This window comes from Xenopus laevis, chromosome 2S, assembly GCF_017654675.1.
Source record: "Xenopus laevis strain J_2021 chromosome 2S, Xenopus_laevis_v10.1, whole genome shotgun sequence".
In the NCBI taxonomy this organism is placed as follows: Eukaryota; Metazoa; Chordata; class Amphibia; order Anura; family Pipidae; genus Xenopus; species Xenopus laevis.
Window position 1 is genome coordinate 50,682,568 of NC_054374.1, and position 26,305 is coordinate 50,708,872.

Below are 26,305 nucleotides of genomic sequence, written 5' to 3' on the forward strand. Positions count from 1 at the left end.
ATAATGTGTGTTTGAAGGGGCCTAAACCCAAAAACATGCTCCTCTGAGGACTTTTGCGGTTTACATGCATTTTCTATTTTAAGTGGATTCTGAGGTATTTGCAGTTTTACAAACAAGGGAAAGTTGTGCTCACCACTAATTTTTAAAACCATTAGGCAGGGTTCAATGAGGCTGTGACCATAAAATACATATAGACAAATACAAGAGTCCTCTGCACTCAACCCATTATCAATATATTTAAGACAGAGACATTTTGTGCATACTGCTACTAAAAAATGCCTTACCCTTTAAACAAAACAGGGATTGTTTGTCCATATATTGCAAAATATTTAAGATGGCCAACTACGTCAAAGTCATCCCATATCTGGCCAGTCCTATTCTCAATTTTCATCTGATTCATTAAGAATTCTAATGCTTCATTATACATTTTACAAAGGAACTAGTTTTTACCTGCAACTTACTAGCTGCTTTCAAAGTAAAACTCCCAAACTTGGCTGCCCTTTTATTAGACACCGGTGTGATCACCTGACTATAGTTGGGAAGGGTGGGAGCTACAACATGGAGCTGGTCACTGCTCCTGTATAACTATAACAAACAAGGGAAAGTTGTGCTCACCACAAATTTTTAAAACCATTAGGCGGGGGGTGAAATGAGGCTGTGACCACAAAATACATATAGTCAAATACAAGAGTCCTCTGCACTCAACCCATTATCAATATATTTAAGACAGAGACATTTTGTGCATACTGCTACTAAAAAATGCCTTACCCTTTAAACTAAACAGGGATTGTTTGTCCATATATTGCAATATATTTAAGCTGGCCAACTACGTCAAAGTCATCCCATATCTGGCCAGTCCTATGCTCAATTTTCATCTGATTCATTAAGAATTCTAATGCTTCATTATACATTTTACAAAGGGACTAGGTTTTACCTGCAACTTACTTTGACGTAGTTGGCCAGCTTAAATATATTGCAATATATGGACAAACAATCCCTGTTTTGTTTAAAGGGTAAGGCATTTTTTAGTAGCAGTATGCACAAAATGTCTCTGTCTTAAATATATTGATAATGGGTTGAGTGCAGAGGACTCTTGTATTTGTCTATTTGTGTATTTGCAGTTTTAGGCTTCTGGATAAAATTAACAACTGAGAGATAAGCTATTCTACTCGAACTTCATAGAAAGTGCACTCTGGCCTTTAAAGGGGTGGTTCACCTTTGAGCTAACTTTTAGAATGACCAGTTCTAAACAACTTGTCAATTTACCTTCAGCCAGCTCTTTCCAGCATTCAAATTAGGGTCATTGACTCCACCTAAAAAACAAATGTTCTGAAAGGCTTTATATTATTGTTATTGCTACTTTTTATTACTCATCTTTCTATACACACTAACTTCCATAACGTGCCAGCACTACTGAACAGCAGCTAACAGAGGTTTGGCTGATTTGAAAACCGCTTAGTAGGGTTGACAAGCAACCAAGGAATTTCAACTGAACATGTGTGAGATTTCAGAGCTACAGTTGGCTGGGAAGATATAGGTAGGAGGAGCCAGTGAAATCCAAGATGTCTGCCTCAGCTAGAACTGCGGTGGAGATAGGGGAGATCTTGCAGAAGGTATAGTGAGCTGATGATTTACATTATACAAACAATTCTAACTGTTTTAAAAATCGATTTCTTGAACTTTCACATAGGGGCCGATTCACAAAGGGTCGAATATCGAGGGTTAATTAACCCTCGATATTCGACTGGGAATTAAAATCCTTGGACTTCGAATATCGAAGTCGAAGGATTTTAGCGCAAATAGTGCGATCGAACGATCAAAGGATTATTCCTTCGATCGAACGATAAAATCCTTCGAATCGAACGATTCGAAGGATTTTAATCCAACGATCGAAGGAATATCCTTCGATCAACAAAGTTAGCCAAGCCTATGGGGACCTTCCCCATATGCTAACATTGAGTTTGGTAGCTTTTAGATGGCGAACTAGGGGGTCGAAGAGACAGTACTTCGACTATCGAATGGTCGAACGATTTTTACTTCGAATAGTTCGATTCGAAGTCGTAGGTTGTAGTAGCCCATTCAATGGTCGAAGTAGCCCAAAAAACACTTCGAAATTCGAAGTTTTTTTACTTCGAATCCTTCACTCGAAGTTAGTGAATCGGCCCCCTAGTGTATTTACTTATTTACATAGTAAATGATTTTAGTTATGATTGGTGCCCTTTAAAGAGAGCTGGAAGCATAGTATTAGCAGTCTAAAACCACTAACAATTCAGAAACCACTAAAAGGAGAAAATGGTTGCAAATTGAAAAAAATGCTCAGAGAACATCGGTAAGTACGTTTATATGAATTAATTTTGAGAGGGTTTAGATCCCCACCTGAAAAACACCTAATAATTTAGGAGGTGGATAGAGACGGGGACAGAATCATTTACCAACCTCCTATTTGGGGGAGAGGTATAAAATAGTCATCCTGTGAGAGTAAGCAATAAGATGGGAGTCTGGGTCAGGTGTGAAGTCAGCTTCAGGAGAGTCATGTAGGTAATAAATCGTCTTATTAGAGGCAATGAAGGAGATACCTATATTTACGGTATATTCAAAGTGTTATTCTAAACACAGGCCACGAACGGGAAAGTAGTGATAAAGCACAGTATACATAAGCATGTACAGTAAATACTGTCGCAGCCTTAGAATTTATAGTTGGAACAGTTCTATAATTTCTAGCATGCATATACCAACGCATTTATGTACAATAACTCACCACTTGTTGTCTTTACTTATTCTACTGTTGGATGCAGGCCAGGAATGAATAGGCAGAATAAGTACTGTATGATCATTCATGGTTAGTGCACACGAGCTATAGAGATACTACTTTGCTTGGAATTGAATATATAACCCCATAGGATTTGTTCAAGGTTCTCAATACTTAAGCAAGACGTTGTATTTCATGCAAACTAATTCACCTGCAGAGACCAGCGTACATATTTGGATTTTTTTACAGTAGGGAGAAGATGATCAAGATTCCATGCAGTGTCATAATGCAGCAGATTTCATTATGCACAGTAGCTAGAAATGTTGTATATTATATTTTGTGCTTCTGTACCAGCCCAAGGCAACCACAGCCCTTTAGCAGTAAAGATCTGTGTCTCTAAAGATGCTCCAGTAGCTCCTCATCTTCTTTTCTGCTGATTCACTGCACATGCTCTGTGCTGCTGTCACTTACTGAGCTTAGGGACCCGCTCACAATATACAGTACATATAGAATAGAAATCTCACAATATAAGGCTGATTAGTAATTAATACAGATAATTACTACATGACAGCACAGAAACCAATGCAATTAGCATCATAATTTGTCAATCAGCCCTGTAGCATCAGCTTATATTACAGACCAACCTTATTTTCTGCTTGATAATTTGTGACGACCCCTAAGCTTAGCTTCTCAACAGATGCTCAGAGCTCACTGAGCATGTGAGTGTTACAGACACTTTCCAAGATGGTGACCCCTGTGACAAGTTTGAAGTCCTGGATCATTGCTGCTATTGACAAGCTGAAACTTTAGGATGGTACAATAAGTTCAGTATATAAAACATGGCATGTTTAGTTATATTCGTTTTTAGGGTTTAGTTCTCCTTGTACTCATGTATTTAGAAAGTTTAAAGGAAAACTATACCCCCAAAATGAATACTTAAGCAACAGATAGTTTATATCAAATTGAATGACATATTAAAGAATCTTACCAAACTGGAATATATATTTACATAAATATTGCCCTTTTTACATCTCTTGCCTTGAACCACCATTTCGTGACTCTATCTGTGCTGCCTCAGAAATCACCTGACCAGAAATACTACAACACTAACTGTAACAGGAAGAAGTGAGGAAGCAAAAGGCAGAACTCTGTCTGTTAATTGGCTCATGTGACCTAACATGTGGTATGTATGTGTGCACAGTGGGGCGGCCCTTATTTTTTAAAATGGCAATTTTCTATTTATGATTACCAATGGCACATACTACTAAAAAAGTATATTATTATGATAATGGTTCATTTACATGAAGCAGGGTTTTACACATGAGCTGTTTTACTCAGTATCTTTTAATAGAGACCTACATTGTTTGGGGGGTATAGTTTTCCTTTAAGGGTGCAGCTGATGTCCATGTCATTCTGCTTGAATATTGCACTGCAGCACCTGTGGTCAGTATACAGTTACACTAGGGTTGCCACCTTTCTCCACAGGGCCATGACGCATGGGGCGGACCAATTACATGGTGGAGCAGGTAAATGACATGACAAAGAGGGCTGATGATGTCAGGGGTGGCCTAACGCCACATCAGTCTTGGGGAATCCTATCCAGTTTTCCTAATTTGCAAAACCAGGCAGGCAGTTTTGACCCCGACAGCCCTTCAAAATACTGGGCTGTCCAGGTCAACCATCATTTACTCATTAGGTACAAGGCCTACACCACATGCCATAGCCAAGGGTATAGCAGAACTGGAAGAATTCACACAGAGATGCCAGACTGCAAGGTGGGTCTTTATTTATTCCTGGCTGTTCTGTCCACAGACTCTGCTCCTCCCCCTCACTTCCCCTTCCTGTGTCCATAAACTTTCTCATTACTCCAGCCAGTGATAAACAGCTAATGCACATTAAAATGAATATTAAACATTCTTACAGGAATGGATGGAACACTATTATTGCTACCTGAACAGGGAATGCTGGAATAATGTTTTTTTGTTATCTACACCACAAGCACAAGGAGAGATTAGCACACATACATGTATTCTGTAAAGTGCAGTGTGGTATTCTGGTGCTAAAACCCCTTGGGTGATGCCTCAGTGTATCCGGTCCTCCACCTTTTGGAGTTTAGCATAAGGAGCATTGATCCCCTTTCCCGGATCCTCTGGCTGAACATATGAAATATAGAGGATTCTATCTCCAAACAGCATAGAAACCTAATGCTGTTCTATTAGAATTGAATACAAAGAAAGAGAACGTGCAATTGTTATTAAGAGGATTGTACGAGCCTCTGTGTATTGGGGAATGTGTGGAGCTGGGCTAGCTGGCAGTATTCCAATATAAACATTTTTGGGATGTTATGTTGTTGCAAATGCCTGGAGAAGATATTCTCTGTCAATGCACTATTTAGGGGAGGGGGAGGAGGGGGGTTATAACGAAAAGTCCAGCAGATGTTTAACTTACTATGGGAAAACAAGGTAGCACTTCACCTTCCATATGGAAAAATGCCCCTCATTCAGTGGCCTGCTTCCTGCGGGGAGAAAGTCACATGTAACTGATTCTGCCAGGTAATCATATAGTATCCAATCATGTTGGGATTCTGCTGTGGCCAATAAGGGACTGCTTTTACTCCCCTTTTTTTCCTGGCAGTATTTTAGTTCTCCAAAGAAAAAAAAAAGCTTGTGGTATCTTGCTTCTAGCCTGAAGCTTAAAGTCTGTAGAATTCTTTCCTCTCCCTCTCACTTCATATTTCCTTCCCCTTTAGTATCGGCTGCAGAGAGACAGTCATGAGGGCTCTGCTCCAAATAATCTTCATGGTCACCTTTCATCTCTACCTGGCAAGTGGATATGAAGGTATGGATTGAAATAGACACTAGGCCTTGTTAGTATAAGAGCAAATAATCTTTGTTAGTTCAGGGACAGCCGTGAGTGTCTTTCTTGGTGTTGCTGAACTTCAGTCTCAGCTGAGCATTCTGGGAGCTGATGTTCAACCACATACAAACACCCAGGCTAATTGTTTTGTAAGAAATATGCTTGGAATATGCCTTTAACTCTTGACAAATTGTGTTGTGGTTTATTTTGGGGAGAGAGAGGAGAGGAAAGCATTTGCTAGTTCATGTGTTTTCTGAGAATTCAGTGAATACCACAGGGGCAACAGTTCTTTGTGTGTTTGTCTGTGTCTACAGCCAAACTGCACTGTAATATGAAATTCACATTCACAGTCATATCAGACAATGCCTGTGCTATTTATATTGATAAATGCCATTGTAAATTAAGACAGTTAATAAGTGAAATTTTGTTTATGTGATTATTAATGCTACTTCATAGAGGAGTGTATATATAGTTGTGGTGGGAATATGCGCTAAACTGATAGACATGGGGCTTGTTGTGTTTAAAAATTATACAATGTAACACAGTTGTGCTAACATCGAGGTATGGGTGATGGTGGGTACAAGCAGGCAGAATACAATGGAATCAGTTAGCTCATTCATTTAGGTACTCTCAAACCCATTAAAGTACAAACTCATAAACAAATGCCCACGTGTAAGAGCTCTAGCATTGGTCACTGCAGAATCTATGCCATCTGTATAAATGGACCATAATGCGGAAGCTGTGTTTCTCTTTAATCCGTACCACTGGCAACACGTGGCAAGGCATATCAATTACAACAATGTTAAGTTGTTGAAAAGATGCTTGTAAGGGGACATGATTACTCTTTATAAGTACATTAGAGGCATTATTCACAGCTAGCAGAAGGTCTTTTTTTCCATAAAATAGATCATCACTCTAGTTACGCCACTGCTTAAAAGTACAGCTTATGCTTGTGGGCAGGCACACGGAGCCGAGGTCAGCTGGAGGAAACAGTTTTCTTATGATAAGTCTTCTTTTTCACCAGTGAAAGCTATGGCATACATGTGGCATTTATTCATATATTAAACATACAATTTCTTAAAATATACATCCAATATTTCATGTGTTGTGGGGCATTGGGAGTCATATTGTTTATGACTCCCAATGTGATGGGCGAATATATTCACCAGGTGCAAATTTGTAGCAATTTTTGCCGCTGGCAAATATATTAATGAAATTGCCGCAAACAATCAATGCTGGTGACAATTAAACGGACGCCCATTAAATTTAATGCACATCAAATGTCGCTGGCGTCTGAATTGTCGCCAGCGCAAATTTTTGACACCCATGAATTTTTCGGGACAAATTTGCCCATCACTAATGACAAGCAAACATTTGGCTGATATGACAGGTGAATAACAGCACTGCCAGGGTAGCGTATGGTTGTTACACAGAGGTTCTACATCAGTAATCACCTATATCAACCAATCGGGCAGTAACATTTACTGATCTCCTGTTCAAAAGCAAACATTTGATTGTTTGCTATGGGCTACCACACCTGGGCAAACGTTGTGCTTTTTATTACATATATTTATCACAGCTATATTACACATGAACAGGAATACAATACACTGCATAAGTAATGGCAGCATTGGTTTAAGTAAATACAGGTGCAGTGACAGAGAGGCTGGTAATCCCTACAATGCCAATTTGTAATACATACCCCTATTCATAGATATGACAAGCCCTGAGCAATTCCCTGTAAATGCCTACAATTAAAAGGATGATGTCATTGAGTTGGAACGTATTTATTTAACAACAGTGGTTTTGATTGAGAGCGTGATATTGGAAAAATGCAGAATAGCCTTATTTTCTTTTTGCATGGTGAAGTGCATTTGCTGCTGCCACAAACGTGCTAGTTAGTGATGGGCAAATTTTTCCCGTTTTGCTTTGGGAATTCACTGCAAAATTCGTGAAACAACGGAAATGTGAACCACATTGAAGTCAATGGGTGTCAAAATTATTTTGATGGGTGTCAAAATTATTTTGACGCACGTCAATTTCAACGCCTGTGAAATTTTTATATGTGCAGTTATTTTGCCCAAATGCATTAAAGTCAATGGGCGTCCGAATAATTTTGAAGAGTGACAAGTTTTATGCGTGCAACTATTCTGACGTGCACCAACATTTTTTCGGGGGAAGCGGATATTTCGCCGTGGGATTTTCACCACAGTTTCGCAAATTTATTCTCTGACGGTGAAACACGCAAATTCACTGCGGATTCGCACCTGGCACATTTATTCGCCCATCACTAGTGCTGGTGCCCATTGCGGTCTTGCTAAAGGCCAGGAGTCCCTGGGGAAAGGCTCAGCTGTCACTTATGTGTATTGTATGAAGAAAAAAATTTAAAGCAAACATACTGTATCTATCAAGTGCTACCCAGTTGCATGTGTTAAAATTACATCTGCACCAATATTTCAGGATAATAATATATGTGATAATATTTATTTAACTGTAATTATTGCTTGACTATGCTGTATATAAAGCCCATTTTGTATAAACATCAGTTTTCAGATATGATACATAAGACATATGAACAACAGCTGTAATGGCTCATTGTCACACTGCCCTAAGAGGTGAAAACTGTAATTCTGGCCTCACCAAACCACCCTATTTATTAATCTTCCAGAATAGAGCTCAAATAATTAAGCCTTTCTCTGCATCATCTGCATGTAGGTCTGTGACAGGCCATGCTGCATAATGGATGGTGCAAAGGGGAGCGCATACGTGGCAAGCACCTATTGTGTCATTCAGTACAGCCAAGTAGAATTGCCTAGTAAGACTTATTCCATATGGACACAGCAACCCAGTCTGATCCTTCCAATGCTGTTGGGTTCTTCTAGTTTAAATGTGAGATTAGTGCACATGCAATTTTCTGCCTTGAGGTAAAGGGGGCAATACATGCGTATCTAATGCGAGACTAGTGACTAGTGACTAGTAGTGTGGCAGTGGTTTTCTTGACTTTTGTCCACAATATTGTATAGAATGCTGCATACAGCTACAGATAGTGGTCACTCCAAATGTAAGAAATTCATGCCACAGATGAGTGTGTTCAAGACTTTATTTGCTGACTCTTGTCCTATATATACAGTATATACAGTAAATTGCATTTAATGCCCTTTTTTCCTGTAATAATAAAACAGTACCTTGTACTTGATTCAAACTAAAATATAATGAACCTATTGGAAGCAAAACCAGCCTATTGGATTTATTTAATATTAACATGACATTCTAGTAGAATAAGTATGAAGATCCAAATTACAGAAATATCTGTAATCCTTCATGAACATTCTGGATAATAGGTCCAGTATAATTGTGTAACAATTCTTTGTGTTACCTTTACTACTCCAAGCTGCTCATAGTGTCACAGTATTTTATATAATGGTTGTGACTACAAAATCTGATTACAACCATCTGTATTTTATTAAGTGTTCTGCCCTGCATTGTAACTTGTGGTTCAAGAATTTATGCCTATGCTGTGTCCACTCTGCGCAAATAGTTTGGTGCCTCTGACAATTAAATGTTAGGCTGAGAGCAGACATTAGGTTTTAGCTGCAACTGGTTTAGTTTATCAGCTTTTATTTTTACTTCTCCTATTAATTATACAGTATATTAGTCTCCAAGCATATCACTGCGGCTTCACTCGTAATATAGAATATGGAGCAACAGCTAAGCAGAGTACTTACTGCCTGCCAAGATCTTTTGTTTATTTTGGATGCTGAGTAAATCTCTGGCAGCATTTTCTGGCCTTAGTGCTGTAGGTTGCGGAAGTTGTTTTTAAAGCGGCAGCAGATTTCTATACACAGTAGTAAGTGTAATGTAGGATTTTACAGCTGCAATAAAAAGAGCAATAAAATATTACCAGCACAGGCCTAAACATTGTCCATTTTTATTTATTGCATTCACGTTATGCATATGGATCAGTTGTCAGTAAACCCTTTCCGTGTTTTAGAATTTTATCATCAATGCAACTTTAACCCCCAAATTTCCAGGCAGGCATTAGGTAGTGTACTCCACAATTTGCATGCCATGTGTCGATACAGGCACAATTTGGCACCCAGTTTTTCAGAACTTCAAGCAAGATTTGGTACAGTATTTCATAGGTCAGTTAGGATTGGCACGCACAATTTTGTATCCATTCTTGCAATTGTGCTTGCATTTGTAAATGAGCCCTAAAGAGTAATTTTTTCTTAAATACCATAATAGTAGCATCATAAACATTATCAAATTAGGGCAATGTAATAAATGGTGTAACATTTGCTACAGGCAGCAGGGGTGTAACTAAAAGGAAGCAGACCCTGCAGGTCTAGTTACCATTAGCAACCAGTCGCCTATGTTTCTTAACTATATTGTTAATATTCTTCAATATTAATTACTGCTATCCTAGGCCAGGTATTTGACATAATGCAGGACAGAATGCAGGATACCTATTCATTGCAAGGGTAGGCTCTTGCACAGGGTATTAACCAGGGCACTATTTCTGTGCAGTTTGAATATCCTCTAGGCCCTTCTTTTCTCTTACAGTCCAAAAGACACCTAGAAGGTTCATTGATATTATTGAAACTGACTATTGTCATAAGGAAATAAGCTGCATTTGACCTGAGCTCATACAAATTAAAAAAAGACAAGAAAAAGGGATTACCCTTACAACTGAAGAGTGCCAATGTTTTAGGCACTCTCCAGTGAATAGCTGACTTTTTCCTGGACTGATGTTTCTATTTGAAAAATGCCATCTTTATAGGGATGCCACACTGTCTTTTTTTTGTATTTCCCAAGGCTTTGACTTTCCAATGAGTATCCGCACTCCAAGGCTAATTTAAATAGAAGGAGGGGTGCACGGTAATCTTGTATACATCAATCATCATCCTTGAAAAAGGAAAAATGGGGACCAAAACGTTGCCTATTGATACTATGCAACAATAAAAATTATTTTTTTACTAAAGGGAGTGCTGGTCTGTACACTATTGGTATATATATATATATATATATATATATATATATATATATATATACATTAAATACGAATCTGCTAAATTAAAGATTCTATTTTGATTTAGATCTCCTGATGTGGTAAAAAAATATATGAAAACAGTACAGATTTACGTACAGGTATAGGACCTATTATCCAAAATGTTCAGGACCTGGGGTTTTCCTGATCTGCCCAGTACCCCTCAATGTCAGAAATTATGAATAAATCCACTTTTAACAGGAAATTCCTTGACAGGCTATTCAAATACCATGCATTCATTCATTGAATTACACTAACAAATATTATTGCCCTGTAATAATTACATGGTGAGGATTAGCCAGACACACAGTCTACTTGAATGTTCTACCCAAGAATGATCAGCTACCTTCCCTTGTATGAACCCTCATATTAAAGCTGCTGGAATATATCAAAGAATTTTAGTTTCAGATACATTTGTACATTTTTGCTGAATATTTTGCTTTAATCAAACCATGATATCATGATCCTTTCCAGCTAGATTTTTTTTCTGCCATTAAATCCACCTATCAATAATTTTGACATTGATTTTTATTGATTGCAGTTATTAAACAATACAAAAGAATCAAATGGATATACTGTATATATCTTATTAATCTAGTTATACACTGTAGCCAATACAATGTAAAGTATAAGGCAGGGGTCCCCAACCTTTTTATACCACATTCAAATGTAAAAAACATTGGGGAGCAACACAAGCATGAAGATAGCATTGAGGAATGCTGTGATTGGCTATTTGGCAGACCCTATGTGGACTGGCAGCCTACAGGAGGCTTTACTTGACAGTACACTTGGGTTTTATGCAAGCCAGGAATTAAAAAATAAGCACCTGTTTTGAGGCCACAGGGGGCAACATCCTAGGGGTTGGTGAGCAACATGCTAGATATGTACTGTTGTCTTATAAACTGATGGTTTTATGTATGTTTATGTGTAGCAATGATGAAGGCACCATTTGTTTAACCACTATATATAGCTGTTTTTCCTTAATGTCTCATCAACTAATAAGGGCTACTGATTGCAATGGATGGAAGAAACTAGCTTACCCAAAGGCATCAATTATGCTGAGATTTTTGTTACTGTTACAAGTGTTTTTTTGTTATGGAAAATATAGAGATAACTGGGATATGGTGGCTGTGCTCTCAATCGCAGTGAAACAACACCCCACTCCAGGTGTGGAAGCTTAATAAAGTAATAGGAGGCTGAGAGAAAGCAATGAAGGCAGAATTTGCTGCTAATTGTTTTTACTTTCACATTGTGTGAAATAAAAAACACTTAGCAGCAAGTTCTGCCTTCATTGCTTTCTCTCAGTCTCCTATTACTTGGTTTTTTTTTTGTTATGATGTTCAAAGCTGAAGAAAAAGAAGAATGTTGACGGATTTCAGCACTTTTATATTACACTTCTATTATACCACACCACATACACAAATTGCACTTTATATATAAATACACAACATATTAGATTTGTTCTATCAGGGCACAGGCCACCATATATGACACACCATCAGCTGGACATTTATCTGGACACCAGTACCATGTGACTTATGTGAAGTGGTAGTATGGCAGGGGACCCAAATGTTCCGTTTATATGACATATACTCTGTATATTGTGCTTTGGCCCCCAAGCTCAGTAAGTGACAGCAGTGCAGAGCATGTGTAGTGAATCAGCAGAAAAGAAGATGGAGAGCTACTGGGGTATTTTCAGAGGCACAGATCTTCACTGTCCAGAAGCCCAAAACATAATGTATAACATTTCTAGCCTACAGATCCCACAGTCACAGGGGGGGGGCGGACTGTGGGGTCTGATTCCTCTATAGCTAATAGAAAACCCACTCCTCCCCAGCCGCTCTCTTACCTGCGGCAACGAAGGGGGACGCAAGTTGGTGCGGGAGTGGGCGGAGGCGGGGTGGGGAGTGCACGGGGCGGAGGAGGGATGGGAAGTGGGCGGGAGGATGGGGATCCACTGAGCCCCTCTAAAGATTTTTCTGCTGTGGTGCTCGGCGCACACTAGTTCTGCCACTGGCTAGGGTAACGGATTATACACTGATTCCTGCAAGTGTCCACACCTCAATATACTGATCTATTTAAATCAGGGCCAGAACTAGAGGCAGACAGAGTAGGCACATGCCTATGGAGCAAAGCTGGGGGGCGACAGACACGTACCTTCTCTGCATCCTACCCCTAGTCCGGTCCCCTCTCTTCTCTCGCGCCCAGTCAGTGTCTTGAACAGCCAGGTTGCCTAGGGCATCTGGCCGGCCTAACCCGACTCTAATTCAAATTGTACAAAGTGTTTAAACCATGGGTTTAGAAAACCTAGCAGTTAGCCTATGCGTCACAAGTTATGTTAGTGTTGGTTGTGTCAAATATTCTTTATAATAACTTTATCCTTTATCCTTATCTTATTTTATCCTTATCCTTTATCTTACACTGAGTACAGGTACTTATCATTAGATTATGGGTGTACATATATATACTCATATATGATAATACAGTTGATTAATCAGCACTGTTTAATATGACTTTTCTTCCAAATAAGCAGTGCAGTGCAGATGAATAGCTCATATGTCCTACAGTAGTGTTTCTCAAACGGCAAGGTCTGTGAGGGCATCTACATTTGCTAGGCTCAAGTGCAGAACTGAAGGCATGCTAATTCACTACTAAACAGTAGCTCTCTATACTTGGAAGAAGGTTGTGTTTCTTCTTCCAAAGACCTGACATGGCTGTTGACTTATACTAAAAAGGTGACATATTCCATTGCATCTCCCTACAGTCTGAGCATCTTGGCTTTTCTATGGACATAAATGAATCATAATCTATGTAAAATTTCTTTATAAATAGCCATATAATGCATCCACTTAATGCAAACTGTTCCAATTGTCTTGGTGTTTTCAACAGAGTTATGCAGGGAATTAGAATTGTTCTCCTTCTGTTATATAATTTTTAGCTTTTTGGCATTAAGAAATAGCTGAAAATAGCTCAGAAATTAATAAGAATTAGTGGAGGAAAGCCATTGCTATTTTCCTACTATGAGACAAGTCAGATTTACTTGTGAATGGGGTAACGGTCATTTAACAGCACAGTGCAGGTTTGCCCATGGGCAGTAATCCATGGCAACCAATCAAATTGTTGCATTTATTGTTCTGCCTGCAGCAGTTTTAAAAAAGCTAATCACTAATTGGTTGCTATGGCTAACTGCCCACGGGCAAATTTGTGTAGCGTCACTAAATGAGCCCAGGTCTTTTATGATTAAAAAGACCATTCACCACCCCCAGGTGCTGCTTTGCTGGACTTCACAGTAAGTGGCATAAATGGCAACATACTGGGATCCAATGGCAGTTTTGGGTGGCCTTAGATTTATATGTATATAATAGTAAATAATAAAGTTATTATTAATTAAATGCAATTATTACAGATACACTCACAAATATCCTCCTTTTATCAGACCTATTCTCCACAAGATATAAAGAGGTTTATCAGTAAATTATAGCAGTATGATTGCTGGTATATTCTATTTATCACACTGATCAGTGGAGAGTTTACTTGCACAAGAATTTTTAACAGTAGAGGGTCCCAGATGGCTAATTATGACTGAGGCTTGATTTTACGTAGATGCCAAATGTTCTTTACTGCTCTTGCATTGTTATATTGTAAGTCTTTGGCAAACTTAGCTCAGTGATTACAACATGCGTTTACGATTCATGAACAAGAACATTATAGTTTTTAAAAGAAAATACCTAATCCAACATGAATACCTAATCCAACATGCTTAAAGGGAAGTTCACCTTACATTAACTTTTGCTTAGTTGATGGGCCTATTCTAGGCAAACTTTCAAATGGCCCTTACTTATTATGTATAGAGCTTTAAATAATTAGCCTTTCTAATCTGCACTGCAGCTGAAAATGCTGTCTGGTTGTCAGGGTCACTGATCCCAGCAACCAAAAAACCCTCAACTGAGATGCTTTAATTTTATTGCTGTTCTTATGTTTATTGCTTATTTTAATTTGCAGGCCCTCTACTAGTTTTCTATTTTGATTCCAAAACTGCTTCCTGGTTGCTAAGTGTAATTAACTACTACAGTTTAAATTCCAAGGCCTGAGAGCAGCAGAAAAAAATGTAATTAAGAAAACATTAAAATAAATAAATACATGAATACCTGCTGTTGATGAATTGTGATGTCTGCAACATAGTAAAAGTACATTTTAAGATGAAGAATCTTTTTAACTCAAACACTGCTGAATCCAGTTTCTGGATTTTGTAACTAATGTTCCCTCCATTCACAGATGGGGAGTAAAATTGCTGCCTCCTAAACTACGGCACAGTTTTAGCATGGGCCTCAAGAGTCTGGAGAGATAAATCAGTTGTATTTAACTAAACAGATTTTATCTGATAAAACCCACAATGCATTCCTGTAAGAATAACATTCCAACTAACACAAACAGCAATGTGTCACAGTCTGGAGTTGCTCTGCTACATAAATGAAAGATTAATCAAAGATCAAATTTATATTTTTAACATGTTATTGGCATTTTCCCAGCAGTTAGATATTACGCAAGGCTGCACATTTTAGAAAACTTGCCAAAAAGAATGAATTTCACATTGTTTTTATTCAGTGCAAATCTATGAAGCGTCCCTATGGATTGCTAATATCTTCTCAACACTCAGATGTTTCTTCTTACTACAGTGCATTTTAGGTAAGGGAAAGACCAGGGCAGTTTAGTTGAGGATCATTTACAAGTGCTGATACAATCATGTCTGATCTTCTTAATAATATACACATATATTATACATTATATATATATATATATATATATATATATATATATATATATATATATATATATATATATATATATATATATATATATATATATATATATATATATATATATATATATATATATATATATAGAAAATGGTAGATATGAGCCGAACACCCTAATTGTAATCACAACCTGGGTGCTCATACTTAGAGGGTAAATGCAGGATACAAAATGATGGCACTCGCCATCATTTTGTATCCTATATATATATATATATATATATATATATATATATATATATATATATATATATATACAGATCCGCACTGGTGCACTCCACAATAAAGTAGGTACTTGCCTTGGTGCTGGCAAAAAAATTACATATAGTACTTGAAAAAAAGGACCACACTCACAGGACTTTCGCAAGAAAATAAGCCCCCATGGGCTGTGACATTTATTCCTCAACGTTTCGGCTAGTACACTCTAGCCGTCCTCAGCAGATAAAACATAACACACAGTGAGGTCCTATAAAACATACAAAGATTGGCGCCAAAATTAGTGTCATGACGTCATCAGGGTGCGCCCCACTCGGCGTGGGGAGATAAACAAATACACCACGTGTATAATGAGTTAAAGAATTAAACCCATTAGGGTAGATCGTATCCATAGTGATCGTGCGTAGTGCCATCAATCCTTAGTGCCATAAACGGGTGAATACTTCGTTCTGTAAAAAGGGTATTAAGCCTATTGGTGCCGTGAGTGATAATAGGCAAATATAGTACTTACCCCTGGTAGACGATCGCAAGCCCCTTACGTTCCAAACTTGTCAATGTGTGCCTACAAAGGCATCCCCATCGCTATAAAAGCTGGTGGCAAACCTGCAGCCTCAGTGCGTACCCGAACCCCGCTGTCATTCCGTTTCCGGAGCGCATCCAAACCCCTCTCATGCTGCGGGAGCTTAGGCCCCTCCTCCTTTCGCCTGATAGGAGGAGGACTCACACACCCTCCAAACTCCTCTGCTCAGGGAACCAGTCACTCGTGTACTCTAGTGCCAAACCCCAACCAATCGTTGGGGCATGGAGCTCTGAGCAACATTTGTGTATGCCGAGTGTCAGTACATTAACCCTCTAGTGCCTTCACAATATTCAGGAGTTGGGTGAGATAAAATTGCCAGTGCTCAAACCATCAACAGTAATGCTGCCTACATTCGTAACTGGGTATAGATACAGCTGGAGTTGGTCATTACCTTTAACCGTCACAGGGTCACCAGCTAAGCGGAGGGACATGCTAGCCGAGGCAAAATAGTTGAAGGGGTCGCTTACGTCATCCCAGGGGAGGAAAAACCTAAGGAGTAGAAGAGCAAAGATATATAACCGGTAAAGAGTGTCAAAGTCACCGTATAATCTATATATGTATGTTATTAAGTGACTACAGTATATATTTCATCAGCAACATTCTTAGAGTTCTAAAACAGAAAAAAAATAAGAAAAGAGAAAGATCCAGAGTCCAGACCCTTCGATACAACCCGATTGGTCATAAAAATTGTCCCGAAAAAACAGGTAAGTAACCCAACCCCCGGTAATGTTCACCAGACTCGTCTGGGTATCACAGGCAGAAACTCATTCCTAGAGGGTTCCGCATCAGGAATATACCCACCCTCGGAAGTTCCAACTCTGACTTTTGCAGCAAGTGGTGTAAGATTTTGAATAAATGCTCAGCAGATCTGTTACTGCTAGTGATTGACTTTGTTGGAAAAGATTTAAAAACCACTCAGACGGACATAACAGAATTCGAAACACACCACTTGCTGCAACTGTCCCAGGACAAGACTATTGACTGGATAAAAAATCTAGAGACATATCTGAATAAATACAAACAAGAACTAGTATCGTTTAAAGAAAAGAAATTAGTAGCAGTCAAGGAGGATTATCGTGAAAAGAGGGTCTATAGGTGGCTGTTGCGACTAACGGAAGGGAACCGACGACGCACTAGTCGCAGGAATAAACCAGCATCTCTGGTTACCATTGATAGTTCAGGTGACTCCACTGACTCCGACCCTGGCCAGACATCGGCCGCTCCCAGTTTACATACCTCCTCCTCACGCCCTTTTTTAGGGATACCTCCTATCCCCCAGACACGATCCACCTCAGGAGAGGGAGGACCAGGAGGGGTGGCCAGAAGAACAACCGACAAACCCCCACTAAGGGGGCGGAGCAGGACATAGTGATTAACATCTCACATCACACTCTGACAATGGGGGAATCTAGATTACTAAATAGGGGTTTAAAATTTGTACCCACTAATCCCTCGGATGCTTTTTCTGTACACAAGGATATTCATAGATTTAAAAGAAACCTCAAACTTAAAGATTTTTATAAAGACAAAGTACCAGTACCCAGTACACCTTTTCGTGGCAAGAGCTCGTTTGAACCTCCTAACACAGCTCCCTCCATCACCATATTCACTAACTTACTCGCTAGAGATTCACAGACTATACATGCCCAAAAAAAGAAGAGTTACTCTAATCTTACTGCTGAAGAGAGGGAGGCTATCAATACTTTGAAAGCTGATAGGGATCTAATCATTAGACAGGCTGATAAAGGAGGGGCCATAGTACTATTGGACAGGCAGTATTATGAGGATGAACTGGGTAAGCAATTGTCAGACCAGAATACCTACCAACGTTTATCTAGAGACCCCACCCTTGCTCTTAAGACGAAATTGGATACTTTGATACAGATGGCCACGATAGCCAATTGGATCAGTGACTCTGTGGGTAAATACCTGACCACGCAATTTCCTAGATGCCCATTTATCTATACCTTACCCAAGGTACACAAGTCCCTTGAGGCACCCCCGGGTCGACCCATCATCTCGGCCATAGGGTCACTCTTCCAACCTGTTGCCAAGTATTTAGACTCCTTTCTCCAAATCCCAGTACAATCGATGGATTCATTTGTAAAAGACACCAAGGACTTACTCAGAGTCCTAAGGGGTCTATCACTCCCTCCAGATTGTCTGTTGGCTACGATGGATGTAGCCAGCCTGTATACAGTGATCCCGCATGACAGGGGGGTAGAAATCTGTAGGGAAGCCTTGCTTGGTTCCCACAAAGGGTTGCCCCCAGTGGAGTTTTTGATTTCATTACTGGATCTAATCTTGTCCCAAAACTATTTTTCTTTCAAAAATGAGTTTTTCCTTCAAGTGGCCGGTACAGCCATGGGGTCTAATGTAGCCCCCTCTTTTGCAAACCTCTATATGGAACATTATGAAAAAAACTTTTTGTTACCAATGGGGGGTTCTAAAATTTTCTTCTACAGGAGATACATTGACGATCTACTGTTCATTTGGACAGGAACGGAGGACGAGTTAGTAGACTTTCATGCATCTTTGAATAAATTTAACTCTCCCATCAAATTGACACGCTTTCGATAGACTACAGATTAACTATTTGGACCTGACCCTGACGCTACAGGGTGGGAGGGTGCGGAGCACTTTATTCAAAAAGTCTACTGATAGGGGGCGTGGTCTAGCGTGCAATGGAGTAGGACGCACAAGCCAGGAGCTCCGCTTCAATTGATCCTGAACGACTGCTTTTGGGACGGTTTCCCACTTTTACTGGTCACATCAGTTGCCTCTCCTTATTGCCCAGCTGGACTACTATGGGAGGTAACAAGAAAGGAGCCGACACGGCGACGAATAAGATGGACAAATTTGTCCGCCACCAATCCCAAGATAGCGCCCGCTCTCAGAGAGGTAATGCCTCCTCGGCGCCGGATTCGCAAGATGTGTCGGATGACCAAGGCCCAGTTGAGCCTACTTTGAAAGAGGTGCTGCAAGCTATCCGTGATACTCGGCAGGCTGTGGAAGTCAAGATTGATACCCGTGTGGAAGAGGTTAAAATTGATATTGCCCTTCTACGACAAGATTTACAGTCCCTAAGAGAGAGAACTACAGAGGCTGAGCGACGTATCTCAGACCTGGAGGAGGTGACGAGAGAGCTGCCGCAAAGCTTACGGGACTTACAGGCGCAGTTGCGCACTTGCAGGGCGAGGGCTGACGACCTGGAGGGCCGTCAACGTCGCAACAATATCCGAGTACTGGGTGTACCCGAGGGTGCAGAAGGCCTCACTCCAGAAATATTTTTGGAGACCCTGATCAAAGACAAGATGGCGGCTGGCCACCTCTCCGAACACTTCCTTATAGAGCGGGCTCATCGGATTCCATCCCAACGGCCCCCTCCGGGAGCTTCGCCTCGGACGCTGATCGCCAAACTCCTGAATTACCGTGACCGAGATGCTGTTCTCCGCTACATGCGTCAGGAGGAACCAGTGAAGCTGGGCGAGGCCACCATTTTATTTTTTCCGGATTACACTATTGAGGTTCAAAAGCTGCGGGCCAAGTTTACAGAAGTCCGGAAGAAGCTTCGTGAGAAGGGTATGGTGTACTCCACTCTGTTTCCTGCAAAGCTGCGGGTGGTGGACGGCAACAACACCAGGTTTTTTACCTCCCCGCAAGAGGCCATGGACTGGATAGAGCGGCATTAGCAGTCTGACCTTCCGTGGATCCGTGAGTAATACCGTAGGCTGGCATGTCCCTTGCTAACATCCCTTCATGAGGACTGGGCCCATTGGAATGACTTTGGCTCTAGCAGTTCAGGACATGGTGGCGGTCCTATGGGCACCTTACGGGCGTTCTATTAAAATCACTACGTTTATGTGACTTTTGTTGGTTTTACAGTTGCAGAGGGATTTGCCTCTCTTGTTCATATATGGAAACCTCCCTCTACTAGCGGATCTGGCTAGTTTGGATGTTATTTTAGTAATAAACCTTACTCTATTGGGTTAACCCTGCTCTTATGCAGCGGCATTTGTTTAGTTTGGGGATGAGGCTCGCCCGAGTTGGGAAGGTAAGCAGGGTGGGTTGGAAGGGTATTTGCATTTCACAGTTTCCCCTTTTCTCTTTTTTCTTTTCCCTGTTGGTACAATACTTCATGAATGTACATTTCATATCTGTTGCAATATGTCGATGCTCACTGTTGCCTCTTGGAACGTAAGAGGCCTGAACGACAAGGTTAAAAGAGCTCTATTGTTTGCCTCCCTTAAGCAGTACTCCCCAGCAGTGGTTTGTTTACAGGAAACCCACCTGACAGGTCAGAGGGTGTTGGCGCTTAAAAAGGCCTGGGTGGCTCAAACTTACCACTCCTGCTTCTCCACCCATGCAAGTGGAGTCTCAGTGTTGGTTAAAAAGCAGATTCCTTTTACTCTACACCAAGTTATGACTGATCACTGGGGCCGATATGTTATTCTGCATTGTACTATTTTCACATGCGAGTTCATTCTGATTACTGTCTATATTCCTCCACCGCTGTCCTTTGATCTGTTGAACCTGATTTTACGTAAAGTGGCCCTCTTACCGCCTTGTCCTCAATGCTGGGTGGGGGATTTTAATGGCTATTTGCAACCCGATATTGACAAGCTTAATGCTACTGATAATAGGCCTACCAAGCTGGCCCAATGGGTAGATTCCGTTGGTTTACAGGATGCTTGGAGAGCTAAACACCCTGACTCCAAAGCCTATTCTTGCCATTCGTTGTCACATCAGTCGATGTCACGCATTGACTTGGCCCTGGTATCCCCTGAATTGTTACCAAAAATTTCTCATATTGAAATATTACTAGATCAATCTCGGACCATTCCTTGCTGTTAATTAAACTCTCACTTTCTCCGGTTACGTCTGCTAAGAGATGGCGCCTCAGCCCACTATGGTTGAAACAGACAGAGGTACTGGAGAAAGCTCGAGACTCAGCTATTCGCTATTGGGCTGACAATCAGGGCTCTGCTGCACCGTCGGTGCTATGGGATGCATTTAAGGCAGTTAACAGGGGGGCCTTAATACAGGCGATTCACACAGTTCGAACTCGCAATAGACAAGAAGTGAATTTGGCACAGTCTCAGGTTGAGGAGTTGGAGTCTGCATATATACGGTCCCCTACTAGTGAGAATCATGACCTGTTGGTTCGGGCGCAGGGGAGGTATCGGTGCACACTCACTAAAACCACCCAAAAGAAGCTACTCTATGCATCTCAACGGGGTTTTGAGCAGGGGGAAAAATCAGGTACTCTGTTGGCATACCTGTCAAAAATTTCCTCTCCTCAAACGGTTATTTCTGGCGTTCGGGATGAGGTGGGAAACTTTATTACTGACCCGGAACTGATGGCGGCTCAATTTGCCTCATTTTACGAGTCCCTGTATAATACGAGAGTCACTTACAGTTTGGGAGAATTAGATGCCTTCCTTGACGCTATCCCCTTCCCACGGCTTCCTGGGGACCATGCCCAATACCTGAACAGGCCTATTTCCTTACAGGAAATTAGAGATGCTGTTCATTCTATGGCCACATCTAAATCACCGGGTCTCGATGGGTTACCTAGCGAATGGTATAAAGCCCTCGGAGAAGAGATTATTGGCACGCTGCACACTATTCTAACTCAATCATATGAGCAAAATCGACTGCCACAGTCGTTTTATTCGGCGTTGATTGTGTTGATACATAAGGAGGGCAAGGATCCAGAACTTTGTGCCTCGTACCGGCCAATCTCTCTTTTAAATGTTGATGCAAAAATTTTGGCCAAGGTGCTGGCTACCCGATTGTCCTCAGTGATTTCTATGTTGGTCCATTCAGATCAGACGGGCTTTATGCCAGGCCGTTCGACTGATGTTAACCTAAGGAGACTCTATTTTAACCTACAGGTACCTCATGACAATGCAGGCTCGAGGATAGCTGTGGCCCTAGATTCCGAAAAGGCGTTCGATTCGATCGAATGGGACTATTTATGGGTGGTTCTCAGGAAGTTTGGGTTAGGGGATCCGTTTATTAAATGGATACGACTTCTATATAAGCATCCTAGTGCACAAATTAAAGTAAATGAAGTAATCACCCCTCCATTTCAGTTACAACGAGGCACACGTCAGGGTTGTCCACTCTCCCCAATGTTATTTGCATTGGCGATTGAACCCCTTGCGTTAATGGTTCGGGATACCCCTCTGATTAAAGGATTAAGATATGGCAACCTAGTGGAAAAAATATCGTTGTATGCTGACGATGTCTTGTTGTATCTGGAAGATCCTGGCCCCTCGCTACAGACAGTCCTAAAGATCTTTAACTCATTCACCACCTTTGCGGGGTTACGTATAAATTGGACTAAATCTATTATTTTCCCTATAGACCCGGTACGGTGCTCTGATCTGCTTGCGGATGCTCGTTACAATGTGTGGAGTCCTTTAAATATCTGGGCATTCACATTCATCGTGAGCCGGACCAATTTGTACCTATGAATGTCACCCCTATCACTCAGAAACTTAAATTGGCCCTCTCGGTTTGGGGATCTCTGCCACTGACGTTGTGGGGGAGGGTCAATTTGATTAAAATGGTCTACCTACCCAAATATCTCTATGTATTTCATAATAGTCCAATCCCACTCCATAAGGAGATTTGTACTGGAATTCAGGCCTTGATTACTCCATTTTTGTGGAACAATAAGGTGCCACGGGTTTCCTCTAAGGCTCTGAATGTGCCCTATGATAAGGGAGGTCTTGGGTTACCTAACTTTCTCTACTTCTACCTTGCATCGCAAATAGTCTATATTCACTGGTGGCTTACGCAAGATCTAGATAATCCTAATGTCTTACTTCAGGCTCATTGGGTAGGCTCGCTAGAGGCACTACGGAACTGCCCCCTTCGGAAATTGAAAGACCACCCAAATCTGCCCCCTTGTATGCTGGCACCCTATCAGGCTTGGCAAAAAGCTATGAAATTGCTTGGTGTTAAGTTCCCACTCGAGTCCCCTTATCTTCCGCTATGGAATAATTCATATTTGCCGCATTTCCATGGAGCTGAGGCGGTCGGCTATTGGGCCCCCAGGAAGCTTAAGTATTTAGGAGAATTAATTGTAGATAATCTTTTTGTGGACAAAATTAAATTAGAACAGGAGCTGGACGTCCCTACGATTCCCATGTTCCGTTATCTCCAACTGCGGCATATGTTCCAATCACAACTTGGGGGACTCTTGGGGGACTTGTCAGAACCTGTCCTACTTACCTACTTACGTCAATCTCATCCTCCTAAAATGGTTTCGTATGTGTACACTAGCCTTCTGCTTATTCTGCCTTCTCCATTTGGAAGAGCATATGACACGTGGAAGATAGATTTGCCATCCCTTACTATCGACCAATGGGAGGAAGGGACAGGTCACTTATATAGCTTTTTAATTTCAGCTAGAGACAGGTTAATCCAGCATAAGTTTCTCTTGCGTACCTACCTTACTCCTAACAAACTAGTTCGAATGGGTAGATTGGCTGAACCACGGTGCCCACGATGTCGGGTATTGGATGGTTCCTTCTGGCACATGGTATGGACCTGTCCGACAATTGTGGGCTATTGGAAGGAAGTGTGTGTATATATTTCAGAAGTCCTAGAGGTGCCTAATATGTATAACCCTGAAAGCTGCCTGTTGGGGGTGGTAGAGGATCTACTGCAGGCTGCCCATGTTAGACTAACGGTGAGGACATTACTATTCTATGCAAAAAAAATGTTGGTGATGCACTGGATCTCCCCTGATCCTCCGGTTAAGAGGGAATGGATACAATATGTTAATAACATGCTTCCGTTAATAAAACTCACTTATGAGGCTCGAGGGTGTCCGGGTAAATTTCCGAAGTTGTGGGACTTGTGGTGTGATATTCACTTAGGGGCTTCTTTGCATTGATGTACTGAAATTTGCTGTACATTTGATTGTATGCTGACTGTGATATGATGTTATTGTACCTTCTTTTCTTTGACTTTCCCCTCCCTCTTTTTTGCTTTCTGTATCCCTCATTTTGAAAACAATAAAAAGGAAACCTGTTAAAAAAAAAAAAAAGTCTACTGATAGAAATAGTCTAATTGAAGCACACTCACACCATCCCAGACACATGTCTATTCCCAGTTCCTGAGGGTAATCCGTAACAATTCGGACCCTAAGCGTGCAGAAACACAATTATTAACTTTGTTTGATCAGTTCATCGCCAGGGGTTATCCCACCAGAATGGTCATGGAACAACTGAGCAGAGCAAGAAAGATGACCCAAGAGGCGTTGCTCCAGACACAGAAGGATATATCTCGGCCTGAACCCGACATCATCTTCACCATGGATTGGACCACGGTCAGCCCCCAAGTTAAGGAAGCCTTGCATAACAGATGGGAAATCATAAAATCGGATCCAGGTTCACCGTTCTATGGGAAGGACAGACCCATGGTGGCTTATAGGAGGGGCAGAAACTTAGGGGACCTACTTGTGGCCAAAAATTTGTCATCTGCGAGTGGGTCGAAGAACACGTGGTTAGATAGACCCCTTAAAAAGGGCTGCTTCAAGTGTGCAGGGTGCCTAACCTGTGGAGGCATGACACAGGGCACAGTTTTCAAGCACCCTCGGACTGGTGCTAAATTCACTATCCGGCATAGGGTTACTTGCACCACGGATCATGTTGTGTACTTGGCATGGTGTCTGTGTGGACTGTATTATGTGGGAAAGGCATCCACCTTGTACAGGGAAAGGATGAACAATCACCGTAGTGCCATTAGATTGGCATTAAATACTGGCAAAGCCGACCAACCGGTCGCCAAACATTGGCTACAGTGTCGCCACTCTCTCCCCCAGTTTAGACACATGATCATTGATCATGTCCCTGCCCTCCAAAGGGGAGGCAATAGGGGGCTACTATTGATCCAGAAAGAGTCAATGTGGATATACAAACTAGACACTCTGGCCCCTAAGGGACTCAATGAGACCTTACCGATGTCTCCATTCTATTAAACGAGTCTGGTGAACATTACCGGGGGTTGGGTTACTTACCTGTTTTTTCGGGACAATTTTTATGACCAATCGGGTTGTATCGAAGGGTCTGGACTCTGGATCTTTCTCTTTTCTTATTTTTTTTCTGTTTTAGAACTCTAAGAATGTTGCTGATGAAATATATACTGTAGTCACTTAATAACATACATATATAGATTATACGGTGACTTTGACACTCTTTACCGGTTATATATCTTTGCTCTTCTACTCCTTAGGTTTTTCCTCCCCTGGGATGACGTAAGCGACCCCTTCAACTATTTTGCCTCGGCTAGCATGTCCCTCCGCTTAGCTGGTGACCCTGTGACGGTTAAAGGTAATGACCAACTCCAGCTGTATCTATACCCAGTTACGAATGTAGGCAGCATTACTGTTGATGGTTTGAGCACTGGCAATTTTATCTCACCCAACTCCTGAATATTGTGAAGGCACTAGAGGGTTAATGTACTGACACTCGGCATACACAAATGTTGCTCAGAGCTCCATGCCCCAACGATTGGTTGGGGTTTGGCACTAGAGTACACGAGTGACTGGTTCCCTGAGCAGAGGAGTTTGGAGGGTATGTGAGTCCTCTTCCTATCAGGCGAAAGGAGGAGGGGCCTAAGCTCCCGCAGCATGAGAGGGGTTTGGATGCGCTCCGAAAACGGAATGACAGCGGGGTTCGGGTACGCACTGAGGCTGCAGGTTTGCCACCAGCTTTTATAGCGATGGGGATGCCTTTGTAGGCACACATTGACAAGTTTGGAACGTAAGGGGCTTGCAATCGTCTACCAGGGGTAAGTACTATATTTGCCTATTTTCACTCATGGCACCAATAGGCTTAATACACTTTTTACAGAACGAAGTATTCACCCGTTTATGGCACTAAGGATTGATTGCACTACGCACGATCACTATGGATACGATCTACCCTAATGGGTTTAATTCTTTAACTCATTATACACGTGGTGTATTTGTTTATCTCCCCAAGCCGATTGGGGCGCACCCTGATGACGTCATGACACTACTA

General features: G+C 41.2%; 1 protein-coding gene across 2 annotated transcripts in view; it reads left to right on the forward strand.

Annotated features, from left to right (window-relative positions):
- Positions 1-5,214: 5,214 nt before the first annotated feature.
- The window catches only part of srpx.S (sushi repeat containing protein X-linked S homeolog), a 48,765-nt gene continuing 27,674 nt past the window's right edge, over positions 5,215-26,305 (forward strand). For both annotated transcript variants that reach the window (XM_041583762.1, XM_041583763.1), the window contains exons 1-2: positions 5,215-5,301; positions 5,499-5,587. In XM_041583762.1, the coding sequence (XP_041439696.1) occupies positions 5,231-5,301; positions 5,499-5,587 (160 nt within the window). In that variant the 5' untranslated portion in view covers positions 5,215-5,230. The remainder of the gene's footprint in view (positions 5,302-5,498; positions 5,588-26,305) is intronic.